Source organism: Rutilus rutilus (genome assembly GCF_951802725.1).
Source record: "Rutilus rutilus genome assembly, chromosome: 2".
Classification (NCBI taxonomy): domain Eukaryota; kingdom Metazoa; phylum Chordata; class Actinopteri; order Cypriniformes; family Leuciscidae; genus Rutilus; species Rutilus rutilus.
Window position 1 is genome coordinate 43,957,300 of NC_140210.1, and position 17,187 is coordinate 43,974,486.

The 17,187-nt window shown below is 39.7% G+C and overlaps 1 protein-coding gene across 2 annotated transcripts; it reads right to left on the bottom strand.

Annotated features, from left to right (window-relative positions):
- Positions 1–390: 390 nt before the first annotated feature.
- On the bottom strand, positions 391–16,019 carry rfx1b (regulatory factor X, 1b (influences HLA class II expression)). 2 transcript variants are annotated; one of them, XM_084401708.1, is made up of 18 exons: positions 15,859–16,019; positions 13,245–13,586; positions 11,010–11,107; positions 10,841–10,915; positions 10,569–10,630; positions 10,127–10,469; positions 9,560–9,741; positions 6,755–6,874; positions 6,554–6,675; positions 6,311–6,429; positions 6,118–6,227; positions 5,879–6,030; positions 4,478–4,575; positions 4,245–4,394; positions 3,778–3,986; positions 3,218–3,371; positions 3,096–3,141; positions 391–1,574 (listed from the first exon to the last, which is right to left on the bottom strand). In XM_084401708.1, the coding sequence occupies exons 2-18, from the start codon at positions 13,561–13,563 to the stop codon at positions 1,426–1,428; spliced, it is 2,508 nt and encodes an 835-aa protein (XP_084257834.1). In that variant the 5' UTR covers positions 13,564–13,586; positions 15,859–16,019; the 3' UTR covers positions 391–1,425. The 2 variants fall into 2 exon arrangements, with proteins under 2 accessions (XP_084257834.1, XP_084257833.1); XM_084401707.1 differs by having other exon boundaries at positions 10,841–10,918.
- Positions 16,020–17,187: the final 1,168 nt, after the last annotated feature.

Sequence of the window (17,187 nt, forward strand, 5' to 3'; positions counted from 1 at the left end):
GTCCACACCACAACTATGACGATATCACTGAAATCACTTTCAGAACGATTTTTTTTCCCAGCTGATGAACGATAAAAACACTGACAGCCAATCAGAATCCATCCTGCTTTAAAGAGCTCGAGCATTTAAAGCGACAGACGACAAAACTGCAGCGCGCGCTTATAACAAACACAACGATGTCGTCCGTTGGTGTGGATGCAAATATCGTTATAGTTACCGTTATAGGTGTGAACGGGCCTTAATATGCATGACCGAAGCGTCCAATCACTAAACAGCTTTGCTAATAAAAGTGTCCAGTGTGTTTGTGAATGAATCATTTGTGCTCGGCTACAATTGTGTGAGTGTAGAATGAATGATTAGTGTGACATGAAGAACACTGACAGATGAAATGAATCTCATTATGAACTCATGATTCTTTTAATTCATTGTAGTGGTCAATGATTAAACAGACATTGAGCCTCATTCATGAAACTTGAGGGAAATGTACATTTTTGCATCGAACTGAACATGATAATTATGTGAAAACAAACGATCTGCAAACGATCGAACACAACTAAACTAATTCTGCTCATGTCTTATGAACGAGGCCTGATCGGATTTCAGCCTGAAAAATGTAAAGCATCCTCATGATTGTTTTCGACGTTTATTTATACGTTTATGGATCTGAATAATCCTCTCAAGGCACATTTGATCCATTAGCATCAAACAATCTAACCGAATCAAAAAGCATCAAAATTAGACATCCGATTACAGCACAACAATTGTATATGTTTTCATTAATATAAAAAAAATAAAAGAAGAAGGGGAAAAAAAAACGTCGAAATCATGGAAGGAGATGTTTCGTTATAAAATGCAAAATCTGTTCGGTCTTCAGTGACCACACTCATGAATATTAATGAGGAACGGGTCTAGGTAAGGTGTGATTGGCTTTGGCAAAGGATGATTTCAATGGCAGCATGGACTTTATCAGAACAGGACTCTTAAAGGAACAGTTCACACAAAAATGACGTCGTTTACTCACTCGTATCATTCCAAACCCGTACGAGTTTTTTCTTCTGCTGAACGCACAAAGACTTTAATTGAACACTTACATTTTTGAATGAACTGTTTCTTTTTGAGTAAAGACACATGGCAGCTTTGATTGAGAAAATGAAGGCAATGAAAATGTGTGTGTATGTGTGCGCGCTTAATTAAGGCATGTGGATGTTACCGTTCTCTAGAAATGCTTCGTCAGCTCATATAGCAGCCCTGGGATCTTATGCACCTTAAGAAACTCACATGATCACATGGTGTTTCTCTGTGTGTACAGTAAATGAACTTAACTTCCTCAAACAATTCAGCAAAACTGAAGACTGGATTTAGATCCAAAACTGACTCTGAAAGCAATGACTGTGGATGTGAAAGTAGAATAGATGCATGTGTGTGTTAGTTCTGAGTGGTGTTGTTGAACAGCTCTGTTCTGGCCAGTTTTGAGGGCGGCTCCAGTGACTCCTCCCCCAGAACCACAGAGTTGTCCGGAACGGGCATGTCTGGATCCTCATCGGTCTCATCTGTCTCATCGTCCTCTTCCTCATCTACACACATTCAGACACATGACATTTCCTGATGCTAGAATGTTCTAGAGCATTGCTATGTGGTTGCATTTAAATGAAAGCTCACTCGGAAACAGGGCTTGACATTAACTTTTTTGCTCACCAGCCACTGTGGCTAGTGGTTTTAAAGGGGTCATCCCATTATGCCCATTAACCACAAGTTGGTATGATTCTTTAGGGTCTTCGTGTAATGTGTGTAACGTACTTTGGATACAATTCCTCAATGGTTGTGTAATACAACTCCCTTTTTACCTCCTCAAAAACAGCTCTGTTCACAGCAACCCGTTCCGGTGCATGTGTCTTTAAATGTTAATGAGCAATTGCTCACCCCACCCCTCTCTCCCATGGGGCGTGTCGACACAAGACACGTAAAGTGATGCCTTGGCGGACAGTATACAAATGGCTGAGGGCGGAAATATGCTAATACGAGACAGTCCGTCAGTGGTCGTGGGCGGAGCATGAGCAATATGACATCATATTGGTCAGAAAATCCAAATGGCTTGATTATTGAGAGTGTTTAGGCTTTTTGAGGATTAAAAAAAAAGGAGTGAATGGATTTTTTTCACTGTATGGTGGATGTGTCCACACACTGCAAAGACACATTTATATGCAAACACCATATAAAAGTGAATTTTGATTCCGATGACCCCTTTAAAGGTTACTAGCCACTCAGCACTTTCACTGGCCACAATTTTGACATCGATACTATTGGGAAAAACTGCCATACAGATATTTTTAATAGCATCTTATAATTTGGCAGCAGGTTTATTAGGCTGCTGTCTCTTTAAGACCTGACGCACGGATCCATTATACTGTGACACATGCGTGAGATGGTTTTTCAGGCAATTCGGAAAAGGAATATTTCGCAAAACTGCAATGGAAACAGTTTTTGCGCATTTACAGTCACCTGACTTAGAAGGCGCGGTGTGTTTGGACAGAATACGAGACAGAGTTCTTTATTAAATTCATATAAGACAAAAGAATGACAGAAATACTGGATTCTAAACCTCAAAGAAATGCCACAATCAAGACCTCGAAGCAGAAATGAGGGAGAAACACCCAGAAACACCTCATATGTGCTGCTCACAGTATAAGGGTCTTTCCTTGCCATTAATGCTTGGATAACACGCCTACGTTTCCTTCCATTAATAATAATAATAATGTCTAGTGCGGTGGCTGTGATATATATATAAACTTACCAACGTCCGTTGCCATGATTTTTGGAATGACTTATCACGAGAGGAAAAACGACGTTTTAGTCGCATAACATCGGTTAATGGAAACGCCGTCATTTCGCAATCGTTTTTTAGCGATATTTAGAAAAAAAAAGAACAAAGAAACGCAAAAGTAGAATACTACAACTGAAAAATGTGTGTATTATATTATATACATAAATCAATCCGCAAAAGTAGAAAAAAGCTAGAAACATCGGGTGTTAATGTCAAGCCCTGCTATGAGGAAAGAATTCCACTAGTGTCAGGCATTTTGATTGTTCTGAATTACCTTTATCAGGATCCATTGACCTCTGACTTCTGTTCAGACAGGCAAACTGAAACAACAAACATGAAGTTAAATCACTGTATGACTGTCTATGTGACAGTACGCAGGTGAGTGTGTATGCGTACCTCTCCCATAACAGCGATGGGCGTCTCTCCTTTGGCCTGTGCCACTCTGTGCTCGATCAGGTAGTACATGTACTCGTCATACAGCAGTCTGATCAGATGAAACGAGCCGAAACTGGCTGCGCTGCGCAGGGTCAGATCTCTGATCACCATTGAACTACAAAACACACACAAAATAATAACTAAAGACCCCTAAAAGCACACAGTATGAGGCTGACATCGGCTTTTTGACTCGTTTAATCAGAAATTCAATACACAAAAGGTTGAGTATCGTTTGAATTTTAACGATACAGATTTCAATCCTGCTTCCGATCCCGATTCCGATTCTTATTGATTCTTAATTTCGATTCCAAAAAGGTAAAAAAAAACAACAACTCAGATATCATTCAGTCTTATTGCAAAACATTTATTTGTAGCTGAATATCATGAACAGGCTAAAGAACACTTACACAAGTACACAATAATATTGTATCGTGAGTTCAGTATCTTGATATGTATCGAATCGTGACATGAGGGTATCGTTACACCCCTATTGTTCACTGATCAGCAAGCAGTTCTCTCACCTGTAGAAGCTCCATTTGAGCAGGAAGAGTTTGGCCGCTTTGGGTAAGGTCTGGCTGTCGGTGTACGGCTTCAGGACCTGTGAAACCACCCCATCCAGCCATGCCGCCCACTGCTCCAGAGAGTTCTGCTGCTGCAGGGTGATTTTAAAGTCCTGCTCCAGCCGCTGGACCATGCCATCTTCACAGCCACACACCCACGAGGCCTGCTCCTAAACACACACACACACACACACACACACACAGATTAAAGGGATAGTTCATCCAAAAATGAAAATTACCCCATGATTTACTCACCCTCAAGCCATAGGTGTATATGACATTCAAGAAGAAGAAGAATGTCATATACACCTAGGATGACTTGAGGGTGAGTAAATCATGGGCTTCTTTTAATTTTTAGGTGAACTATCCCTTTAAGAACTGCAGGGAGATCTGAGGATGTGCCATGAACAGAGCGAGCTCACTGTTACCTGTACGTTGGTGAAGTCGACGCGGTTGAGGTCGCTGAGCATCTGTGTGATCTGAGCCGTGTTCTGCAGGACGGCGCGGGCCGCCTGAGCCAGGTGATTGAGAGACGTGTAGCGCCGCAGAGTCTGAGCGAACGCTCCCGCACACACCACCTACACAAAAACAACACACACCGTTAGCATGACCACACCGAGGACAGAGGCGAGTCAGAGGAACATCTGCGTGCGTGTCAGACCTTGATGCGGACCATCTCCTCCGGGATGCTGATCATGGCATTGGTGAGCCAGTTCTCCAGATTCTTAGCAAAGTTACGGATGGCTTGAGTTAAGGCACCTACAGGAACAGAGAGAAAGATAGAGTCAAAATAAAGATAACGAGACCTCAAGTTCTCCATCCAAAGTACAATATTTATTTATTTTCATGGTCATTTGCTGCAACGAGATGACTTTTATGATAAGAAAGTGTTGATAATGTCAAGCTGTACTGAGTTCTGTTGAATAGTGTAGAGTTATATCGAGTTTTGGAATTGTACATTTCACTGATTATATCTTCATATCAAGTTGTATAGTGTATGTAAAGTTGTGTAGCTTGTATAGAGTTTCGGTAGCTATGTATATAGTTTTGTAACTCTTTGGGACTAGAATTGTTTTTATAGAGTTTGTGCAACTTACTAGGGATGATGTCTGTATGGAGTTGTGTAAGGTTTCAAAGGGTTGTGTCTTAAAAATGTCTGTAATTTACTGTGGGTTGAGTTGATATAGTTTGTGTAGAGTTGTAATTCACTGGAATGGTGTTTATAATAAGTTTGTTTGGAGTTTGTAGAGTTTTGTAATTCATTGGGACTAGAGTTGATATAGAGTTTGTATAGCGTTATGTAGGGTTGTGTATCTCACAGAGGATGGTGATCATATATAGTGTAAATAGCATTGTGTAGAGATTTGTAACTCAGTGGGATGGAGTTTATATAGAGTTTGTAGAGAGTTGTGTAACTCACTGGGAATGGGTTTTAGGAGATCAGGGATGAGGATCTCCATTAGGCTTTGGTACAGCAAGTTGATTTATATAAAGTTTGTTTAGAGTTTGTAAAGTTTTGTAATTCATTGGGACTAGAGTTTATTTAGAGTTTGTATTACATTAAGTAGGATTGTGTAGCTCACTGAGGATTGTGATTATATATAGTTTGTATAGAGATATGCAGAGTTTTGTAACTAATTGGAATGTGTTTATAGAGTTTCTGTAGAGTTTAGTAACTCACTACAGATATTGTTTACATGGAGTTGTGTAAGCCTTTATAGGGTTGTGTCTTATAGACTTGTGCAACTTACCGTGGTTGGAGTTGATATAGGGTTAGTATAGTGTTGTAACTTACAGAGAATGTTGTTTATTTTAAGTTTGAATGGAGTCATGTAGAATTATGTCTTATAGAATTGTGTGACTTACTGTGGATGTTTGTTTGAAATTGTGCAGAACTGTGTAACTTATTGGGACTAGAGTTGATATAGAGTGTGGCTTGGGTTACGTAGGGTTGTGTATCTAACAGACCATAGTAATAGTGAGTGTGCATAGCATTGTGTAGAGTTTTGTAACTCAGTGGGATGGAGTTTATATAGAGTTTGTGTAGAGTTGTGTAACTCACTGGGGATGGGTCTCAGGACATCAGGGATGAGGATTTCCACTAGGCTTTGGTACAGCAAGTTGTCGCATTCACGGGTCCAGTGGAGGACGGGCTCATATTTACACAACAGAACCAGAACTGACTTGGGCAAACGCTTCTCTGATTCATCATGACTGTAGAGAGAGACATCAGTGAGACACACATCACAACGCCTGTGACTGTATGAGAAGTCAATACATGTGTGTGTGAGCAGCTCTCACAGGTCAAGTGTGTTCGTGTCGCTGGTTTGTCCTTCACTGAACCTCCAGAAGCTCTTCCACAGCGTCTCCACAAGAGGGAACTGCAGGTTTACCATTACGTCCAGAATCGCCTACAAACAAACAAACACACACATTATTCAACAAAACACCACAACAAAAACACATGTAACTGAGCACACACACACACACTCACCTCGCAGTGCTCTCTGTAGATCAGCTGATATGTGTGTATGTGTTGAGGAAGGAGTCCGTCCGGCAGAAATTTACCCTCATCCTCGATCACAGGGAACTCCGGCAGACTGCGAGATGCATCTGAGACACACACATTCAAACAGTTGATGTCATTTCCTGTAGAATATGATTGTGTCTGGAAGAGAGAGCTGCTCCTACATTTCCATTTTACAATAACCTGTATAAAGACAGATGTTTGTCCTACCCAAAAACTGCTGATACTGGTGAACCTGGGCGCTGATGTCGGATAGCCCCGCCCCTTGTTGATGCCCCACCCCCAGGCCCATTCCATTGGTCAGTCCCTCCACCTTCTGCACAGGCTTTATTCTTTATAAAGAGACGAGGGCTGTCAATCAAACTTACAAAAGCAAGTGATCATCAACACAAACTGTAGACACACACACACCTCTGTTTCTGCGAGTACGGCTGTTGTCTCATGGCCAGGTGTTGCTGGTCCTCTACCAGTCTGTGCAGGGGGGAGTTGCTCTTGATTCGAAGGCCATAGTAATGGTACTTCGAGTTCCCTCTGAAATACACACACACACACACACACACACTTTATTAGCCTGTTCTACCCAGTGTTATTTTAGTATCACTGATATACTGTTATAGTTTTTGTTAGAATATTTTGATAATATTAATATTTTTAGATTATTTTAAATTACTTTTTATATTTTCTGTTTTCACATTAATTTTAGTTAAAGGGTACCTATTATGCCCCTTTTTACAAGATTTAAAGGGACTATGTGTAGCTTTTTAGGTATTTTATTATCTAAAATCAATATTTTTATTAATAAATATGCCCTCAATGGTGTAAAAATACCTATGCCAATGATCAGACTAATCCTCGTAAACGAAGAATTTATTATCTTTATATACATGGGACGGGTAGGTCCACGGAGGCTTCCATGTAGTTCCGCCATCTTGAAAAACTATAATAGCAGAGAGGGACAAAAAGTACTAGGCCAACGCGTTTCCACAACGCGTTTCGTTCAGAGCCAGCGTCACGTGACTGAAGCCAGCAGAAGCGGAGGAGCAGAGCAGTGAGAGGAGCTTGTCACTGCCGCGGCAAGTTTAAAAGGCTGCACTGCATGGTTATTTATACACCGTTCATTCATACATATGCTGAGTCACAGGATGAGTCCTCGTCGTCGAAAAAGTCCAAAATAGACCGTAAAAGGAAACGTGACCGGAGATTACAAAAACAAGGGTTAATGCAGGAGAAAGCTTTCAAAAGAGCCCCTGAAGTTGCCTGCTTTCTTCTCGACAGGTAAATCAATGTTACAGTCTTAATTACAAGCTTTTTTTTCATTGCTTGGTTGTGTACTTTATTATATAGACAGTAGAACATTTATAGTTAAAAGTTAAACAGGCTCTTTGATGAATATCAGCTATTGAGTAAAGTAACGTTAGAGAAGGCTCTGATGATGATGATGATATCTAACAATGCAAGTACTTCAAAAAATATAACGAGTAAAGAAGGCATTACTACTAATTACCATAGTTAATGTTTTTCACAGTCAGTAATTCATACTGTAACATTCTTTTTTTTCGTTGTTTCAAGTTTCAGTTTGTTTTAAATAACAAACCTGTTCACCCGAAGAAAAACTCGAAGTGCTATTATAAGACATCCTGTCATAGCTTTTTAATACATAACGGCTACCGTAGATGCAACACGCATTTGAAAAAGTGAGGCGCTGGAGAGCATTATTCGTTTGAATGCAAAATACAGTTTCACCACTAGATGGGAGAAATTCCTACACACAGTCCCTTTAATATAAGTCTCTGCTGTCCCCAGAATGTGTCTGTGAAGTTTCAGCTCAAAATACCCCACAGATCATTTATTATACCATGTTGTAAATGACCATTTCAAATGCAAATGAGCTGCTGCTCCCCGCGCCCTCATCCAGAAGTGGGCGGAGCCTTCACAGCTTGTGCCTTGGACACTGCCAAAAACTAACAAAACATCTGTTTGCGTTTGATTATCATCTAACAGCCACGCTCATGTGAGATTGCAGTTCTTCATCATCATGAAACTTTATTATCTGCATGTGCTTTAAAGCCATATCAGTCTAAACTTCTGATATACGGTTTTCTGAGTGCACACACCCGAAGCACGCGCACAGAAAGCTGGATGTCAGATGGCGCACCCGTGAGTATTAAACTAAGTTCTCTTTCACGTCTTATTGCACTTAAATTGTCAAATACACACAAGGTTATGTGACACACAGTTCACATAAACACAGTTAGTTATGTCTATGAACGTAAACAGCATGTAAAGAAATCACAATAAGTGTATATTAGATCTGTGTATTAAAGTGAAAGCAGTGTAACATACAGTACCTACTGTTATATGCTGTTAATGTGAATCAAACAACTAAATAAAAACAGAAAATCACTCACTGCTCTTGACTGAATAACTTTAGTAGCTTTAATAAGAATACATTTCTTACTTGAATGCTGCTGTTAAATGCTCTGGCGAGGAGATAAACATGCTTACTGAGGGGAGGAGCTAAGCTAATAGGGCAGATTCTGTGCCAGTCATGGGCGGAGCCTGTTACCATGTGACGTCACATTGGAGCACATACCTGAACGGCTCATTTTGAGACTGTTTTAGATTTTTACAATAGGGTGTTTGTGTTGCACACATGAAAATGTTCAAAACCATATAAAGGTGAATTTAGCATAATAGGTCCCCTTTGAATTTTCTTTGTGTATTTTGGCTTTTTTTATTTTTTATTCATTAGTTTTAGTTATTTTAGTACTTCAAGTTAAACTAAACGAAAATGAGAAATGTTAACTTGGCAACTTGCTGAAGTAAAATACTTTTTTGTTAAATATTTTGGTTACACTTTATTTTAAGGTGACATTGTACTTACTCAAATAAGTACCTACTGAGTAATATTAATTAACTACATGTACTTGCTATAGAGTTATAGTTACGGTTTGGTTTAGCGTTAGTTACTTATAATTATGCATAATTTACTGTTATTACTATAGTAAGTACTATAGTACTTTAAAATAAAGTGTTACCAATATTTTTCAATCGTAGATTTATTTTTAGTCTTGTTACTAAATTTAAAAAAATGAAATTTGACTGTGGGCAGAGCTACCCAATACAATGAATATAGAAATAAAGCAATACGTTGCTTTTCGTGTCGTTGCTTGAAGCTTTATTGCGCCACACCTGGTCTGGACAGTGTGATTGTACCTGGTGCCGAGACGTCTGGTTCTGAGGCCCATGAACACAGAGCGGATGAGTTTGCCAAAGGAGGCGGCGTTCACGGGTTCTAGCTTGGTCTGCTGGCAGTGCAGGAGGTAATGACAGTAGAGAGTACAGCGAGGAAGACTTACACCTTCAGCTGTCTCGTAGTTATCCATCAGCCACTGCACCTGAAGACAGACAGCAGATGTTAAAGGCTGACAAGATGGGCCTTTAATAAATCTTGGCTGTTTATGCAGCAGAAAGGTGAAAATGTTTTTGAAATCAGTGCTACATGACTAGAGAAAACAGAGAAAATGGGCTGTGAGTTCCCTTTTGCCAAAAACTTAAACATCCATAACATAACGCACTTTTGATTTTGCAACCGCCCCAGTCCGCGGTTGAGAATACAAAAATGTGAAGTTTGATCTGCAATTCTAACAAAAAAAACCCTGAGCTGTCAAAAGTCAAGCAGATATCCACATTTATTTGTCAATAAAAGTGTGGTGGATGATGCAAAACACTGGGCGAGAATCCATTCATGCCCGTACCACCAATGAACACAAACATACTCACAGTCGCAGGCGAAGCGCGTGTGTTGTGTGAGAAATTCTGGTTCCCTCCTCCGAGCATGTACCCGCCCTGAATCACGTAACTCCCCGCCCCTCCGCCGGTGGCCACGCCTCCTACCCCGCCCACTTCTGACGAAGCCCCGCCAGTCACCACGGTGATCCCCGAACTGCCCTCTGAGAACATGGACACCACCCCTGTGCCAGCCCCGGACGACACAGACACAGCCTGAGTGGTGGCGGGGGACGTGACCTGGGAGCCGGTGGTGGGGGAGGTCTCATAGTAAGTGACAGAGGGCGTGGCTTGAGGGTAGAGGGAGGGGTCTGCGAACGAGTAACTACTGGAACGACTGAAAAGGGAAGAGAGAAAGAGAAATACAGAACAAGGTAAATGTTTTCAGGAGTAAAGAGCTAAATATATGCCACAAGAACTGTGTGTTTATGCTCACATTGCAGTGTCGTTGTAGTTGGCGTCTCCCTCCACAAACTGGCCTGAGTACACATGCTGTACCTACACACACAAACAAACATCACTGTCACAGCAGACGTTTAAATGGCTCTTGTCTGCATCTGAAGCCCAGATTGTTTCATTTAATTGAGTCAGATATGAGGGCGAACATCACAAAACATGTCTATATGATGTCAAATCTAAATTCGCACTTATTAAATACATTAAACTAACCCCCATGTTTAGCAGTTATGAAGTGTGTGTGTTTTGTACCTCAGGTGTGATGTGTAGATTACTGACCCCCAGTTGTCCACTTTGACTCTTGGTTACGGCCTGAACAACTGACCTCTGCTGGACACAGACCACAACAGTTTATGGACTTACCAGATTATTACGGCTTTGATGTACATAAGCCATATATACACAAATGTACGTGCATTACCTGTGCTGTCTGCACCTGTTGCACTACCTGTGTGGGTACACCTGTCTGTCCCGCCGGAGGAGAACTAGATTCAGAGTCATTTGAGTGAAGCGAGCCCTCTATATGAACACAGATACAGACAAAAAACAAGTCATACAAACATTAAATTACTTATGCTTATTAAAGAGATCATATCATTGAAACAGGATTGTTCTTGATGTTGATCTTGATCAATTCCATTAAAACATACCGTAACTTTAAGAACTCAAATGGGCATCACAAGAGGAAAGACAAACATTTGACGCAAAACTGCAAAAGAGTCTCTGGAATGATGAGTTTATTAACATATGACCGCCCACATTTACATATTCAGTATTCAGCTAATTGTCTATGGTATTGTTATTGTTTTATTTCACATGTAAAGATGTTCCAAGTCAAAAGAGGTCATTTACTTATTGGAATCTTAAAGGTACAGTAGCCCAAACAACCTAGTTTGTAAAAGCTAAACAAAATGCAGCAAAAGTTAGACTACACTGAATCTAACATCCACCACATCTTACTACAAAGGCGTATGTGTGTGTGTGTGTGTGTGTGTGTGCAAGAGAGACACACAATGAGAGGAAGGCGCACTGAAAAGAAAGATAAAGAGACAAAAAACGAAATGAGAAGGAAACACGTGACAAAACCGCTCTCAGAAAGGAGGAAATGATGACTGTGTAAAGGGGAAGATGCGTGTTTTACTCGGTACAAAACCTACAGAAGGAAATACAAATATAATATCAATACAGAAGCAGTTAACAAGCAACTGGCAAAACAAGCCCTCATACTTACGATACAGCACATCCAGACTGTACAGACAGCTACTGTAAAACATGATCTGAACACAGACACACATCCAGCAGATCTCTCTTTATATAATCACGCTCATACGGGCCGGCCTTGAACAATTAATCTCCACAGATGGGGCAAGAAAGCTCTCGTTCAGGTAAACACGGGTATCAGATTGAGAGAGGAGAGATCTAGCTGAAGAAAGGATGAGGATATGCATCGTTTACTTTACCTGTGGCTTTCATTTTGATTCTGTACTTTCCTGCATCCTTCAGTTTATCTCTCTCTCTGCTCAATTAAATTATTCTCTGATATCGCCGTCCTTCACGTGATCAGCTTTCAACTACGGCTTTTCTACAGGTGTTTTACTGTTCTCTTTTTTCATATCGAATACACGTTAATCTGCTATATCATTAATATTATGATATACTTACATTAAAAAAAAACTTTTTCTATATATTTTATATAGAAACTTTTTTAGTCAGTATGAATTTTACATAGACATGTAATTTATGTTGATGTTTTATGTTGAGATTTTAATAATATATTAGCAATAAATACATTGATTTTGATTTAAATATACAAATATAGTAAATCTTATTTTCTATTCATTTTAATATATTGAATAATTCAGATTTGTTCATGTTTTTGAAAGAAGTATCATGTTCACAGAGGCTGCATTTATTTGATAAAAACAGTAATATTGTGAAATATTATTACAATTTTAAATAACTGTTTTCTAATATGAATATAGTGTCAAATGTAATTTATGTAATTTGAATTTTCAGCATCATTACTCCAGTCTTCAGTGTCACATGATCCTTCAGAAATCACTCTAATATGATGATTTGATGCTCAAGAAACATTTATGATTATTATCAGTGTTGAAAACAGTTAATATTTTTGTGGAAACTGTGATGCGTTTTTTTTTTTTAGGATTTTTTGATGAATAGAAATACCATAAATATGATAAATATGTCACTTTCATTTGAGGTTTTTGTGGCCACTATCTATAATCTATCAGGCCTCACAGTACCGTACTTCTTTCACCATTTAAACTCAGTGTTCGTCACTAAAGCTGCTGCGACAGGAAGTCCATCACCAGGCCGCTGAGTAGGCAGTGCTGTCATAACGGCTGCCAATTAGAGCGTTAGAATGTTCAGTCATCAGAAAAAGCATGTGTATGTGCGTCTGTGTGTGTTAAATTAAAAGCACAGGCACATGTGTGGAGATTTATTTTGAGGTCTTTCTATTCAGGGAGAGACCTAGAAAGTGTCAGGTGTCTGTTAGATCGCATTACACACACTTTGGTACACGCAATGCATGTAAACTAGTGGCGCTGTACTGGTCTGTGCGCAGGTTCAATCCCAAATAAGCGTGACATGAACAGTTAAGTCTACATGTATCTAGTGAAGTGCATGTGCTCACCAGTAACGGTCACCACTATGTACTGGGCGCTCTGGCCGTTTCCGGTCTGGGAGGCGGGGCTTTGTATCTCTCCTGTGACGTACTGCGGTCCCTGAGGGGGCGTGGCCAAGACTGCTTTCTTCTGAGTGACCGAGGGCGTGGCCTGTGCTCTTATGATTGACCCCGTCTGTGATGGAGCGGATCCCGGCGAGCTCTGCATGTCGGAGAGGAACTGAGACGTGCCGGTGGTGGAAGTGGCTTTCTGCTGGGTCGATGTGACGTTGCCCCCTTGCGACTGGGAGGGTTGAAGATCCTCGGCAGTGTAGCCTGAAGTTGCCATGACGACAACAGCCGACAATCCCTCTGCAAATAGAAATGAAAAACACAGATTAAGCCATGCAGGAAGTTAACAGATTTGGACTTCTTGCTTTAATTATAGACAGTACTGCCCTGGAGGATATTTCACAATTACATTTGTTTCCTTATGGAAGAACACTTCAGGCTGCAATTTACTGCAGTGGTAAATTAAAAAAACGCTGATTCATCCAGTAAATTCACAAGTCGACACCATTGCTGAGTATTTTCTCCTTAAAACTGCAGTGAACCAAAGACAGTCTCAAAAACACTGGTGTTTCTGACGTCACAAACTACCTTGTAACCAATCAGATCAACGTGTGATCGTCAGCGAGTGGATCTCTGAGCTGTGCGAGTGAGTGGAGGCGGGGCTCATTTGCATATTCATAGAACCGCGTACACTAAATGAGACAAGGGTGTCGAGTTACATTCAAGAGTTACAGAATTCAGAGTTACAATCAAGCTATTTTAAGGCATGAAGAAATTTCTTTCAAGGAAAAAAACGTTTAAATATGTAATTTTGGATGAGTTTTAAGGGATAAAATGATTGACTGCAGGGGGACTTTAATGTACTGTGATTAATCAACAACGGTAAGCATTGTGATATCTGTTAGTTAAAAATTCACCCTAATAGTGCTTTATAATAAGGACACAAATTGAAATTATATAAAACATTTTTTTATTAAGCAAATTCACTGGCATTTTTCTTCTGGTTTAACTAAATAGTTATCCGAATACAGAACATAATATGCATTTAGAATATTTTATTTATTATTATCAACAATCACAACAACAATTTAGCTAAAAAGTGTTAAGCATTTTGTCTCACTCAAATTCCAGTAGTAGTTTTTTTCTGTTCGATCGCATTACACACACACTTTCGTACATGTAGGCTAGTTGTACACTTTCGTTTTTTTGTTTTTTTTTTAAGACTAAAACTAAACGCATTCCCTTTCCCTGTCAGACGCACACAGGCTAAATCCTTTGTGGTTTAGAGCTGGCTAAACTTGTTTAACAGTACTCTCATTTTCCCTCAAATTAGAGGCAACAGGCGGCCCATGCGTGCCCTGTCTTGTGATATGAAGCTCCAGTCAGAATTAGTCAGGAAGCCATTGTGTTAAACAGACTAAAAAAAAAACACACACATTATTAAAATCATCATGCCATAAAAATAAAACCAAGAGGGTGTGAAATCACAACACGTATACATACATATCTTGTGACATTAACTAAATTAATAACTATTGATTTTTACAACAGGAATGAATCATCACTGAACTTAAGGTGGACTATGACGCTATTTTCTTCTAGATCTGCTGTATAGCCAATACAAACATTGTTGCATTATTTTCCTGTTATCACTGTAAAGCTGCTTTGAAACAACCTCTGTTTCGTAAAAAGCGCTATATATATATAAAGGTGACTTGACATAAGCGTCAACTTTTGATGAATCTTGTGTTATAACTAGACAGACCATAAATCTGACTAAACATTATGTGATGTAATATACTATTTTTTTGTGTATATGGTCAATGTTGTACAACAGTAATAAATAAATTCGTGATCTTCATGCTTGGTTTTGCCTCAATAAAGTACCTGTTTTAAGATTGTATTATGTTACATAATATTTATAAATATGTGTGTTTTAATATTTATGACTTTTTTTGTTCATTGCTGCCAGAGAACAAAGTATAAATGTAACTGGATAGACATCTGTCAATCACGCCCTTTTAACTTCCCACGCCCCGCCCCCTGCGCAGGACACGCCCCCCTCCACTCCCTCCGCACTGGAGCTGATCTGGCACACATATGGCTGTTCGACGACTCCCTCTACAAAGTTTTCAACCCTCTGAAAATACAATTCACGAGTGTTTGATCCAGCGAACGCCTACATTTCATCGTCATTTGCGTTAAATAAACGGAGCGCCAAAAAAGATTACAGTCGAATGCAGATTCACTGTCAAAAGTCGCTCTTTGACATTTGATCCTGAACTGCTCGCCCGTTTCAGTCATCAAGTCAGTTAGTTAAACACACTTCTGACGTCACGATCACCAACCATAAACAAACAACAACAAGTAAAAGTCACACACTCTCACGTTACAACACCCGCCATTTTGTAGCGCTCGAGCAGATTTGACATCGTCATAACAACCGCCAGCGCGTGCGAGAGGCGCGGGGTCGAGTTGAGGAGCGATAACTGAGGAAATCGCGTCAGGCACACTTCAGCACTTGCAACACAAAACAAGAGGAGGTTGCTTAGAATAAAGTTGTTGCGTTCACCTTTCGCTTCTTGCTGGACGATCTTAGTTTGGCGCGGAGTTTTATTTTCTTAATGCCTCAAATTGTTGTTGTTGATTCTCGTTGCTGGGTTCTTGTCGCCACGACTACCGTGACTATGGCGCCTCGTCCTCACCGGGGCAACTGTTGCTACCCACCCGCCTAAGCACCGCCCTCTTGCTTAGCAGCGATTGGCTGCGTGTCGCCAAGGAAAACGGTCTTCTCTCTACTTTATTGGATAAGGCGAGTGCCTATAACAAACTTACATTGTCATTCGCTGACAGTTGCTGTCAGTCGAGTTGCTCTATTACGCAAGAAGTACACGCCCCCTTTGCGTTCATTCATTGGACCGCATTTCTGTCAGTCAAACGTCACGGTCAACTGTTACCCAATCCGAACAGTCTTGACGAAAACTGAAGATAAATAAAAGCTAAACGTTAATAACCACACACAGCTATATATATATATATATATAATGAAAAATGTATCAAAATAGTGTGCACAACTAGAGCAAAATCATTTATTATCATTACTCTTACAAAACGGTATATCAAACAGTTTTTGAACATCAGATGGCAACACCATGGAACTTTGATATATATGTAGGCTATGTATTATTATATTAATGTACCATTTGCAGAGTAAATATAATCCAAAATACTTTAAAGCTACACATCAACTGAAACATGTAAAAAAAAAACATGTCATATTTCTTCCATAAAACAAGATAGAAATTAAGACTTGTGTCCGAATATTGTACCCTGAATAAACAAATTATTCTCAGTTTAAGCATAAAAGTCTCCAAATGTTTCATTTTATTTCTAATTTCGTATTATTTTAATTATAGCAATGCATGCAGTGTGAGTCCATTAGCATATTAATCATAATACTATAAATTATCATTGAGGTCAGACAGGCAACCAATTAGCCCATTTGCTGAAGGCTCATCCATGTGCTGTTATCTTTGTGAATGCCAGTGTCTGAATCATATTCTCCAGACTTTCTTATCTCATGACTGTGATTAAGAAGAAACGGGCTTTTGCTGATATGCTTATAAGCCGGTTTCTGATTCTAAATAACCACTCGGACATAACCATCACTTTCTCACATCCATATCCTCTTCTTATCTGTCTGAAATGTCACCGGGGCTCTTTGTGTCAGGAGAGGTCAGATAACCCAGCCTGCACCCCTTTAGTTTTCTATTCTTTAATTCTTTATTGTGTATTGAGGATATTATTTGTAAATTCTATGGAATGGAAATCTTGGAAATCATCAGTGCACAAGTCCTGGTAATGAACAGACTACAAACATGTGTGATTAGTAAATCAATAA

Bases quoted from the DNA above. Each gene is read 5' to 3' on its own strand.
- rfx1b (XM_084401707.1), bottom strand. From the start codon at position 13,563: ATGGCAACTTCAGGCTACACTGCCGAGGATCTTCAACCCTCCCAGTCG. The intron at 6,875-9,559 runs GTACAATCACAC...TGTGTATTTCAG, and splicing joins ACCAGACGTCTCGGCACCAG to AGGGAACTCGAAGTACCATT. The intron at 6,031-6,117 runs GTGAGAGCTGCT...CTCTCTCTACAG, and splicing joins GACACGAACACACTTGACCT to TCATGATGAATCAGAGAAGC.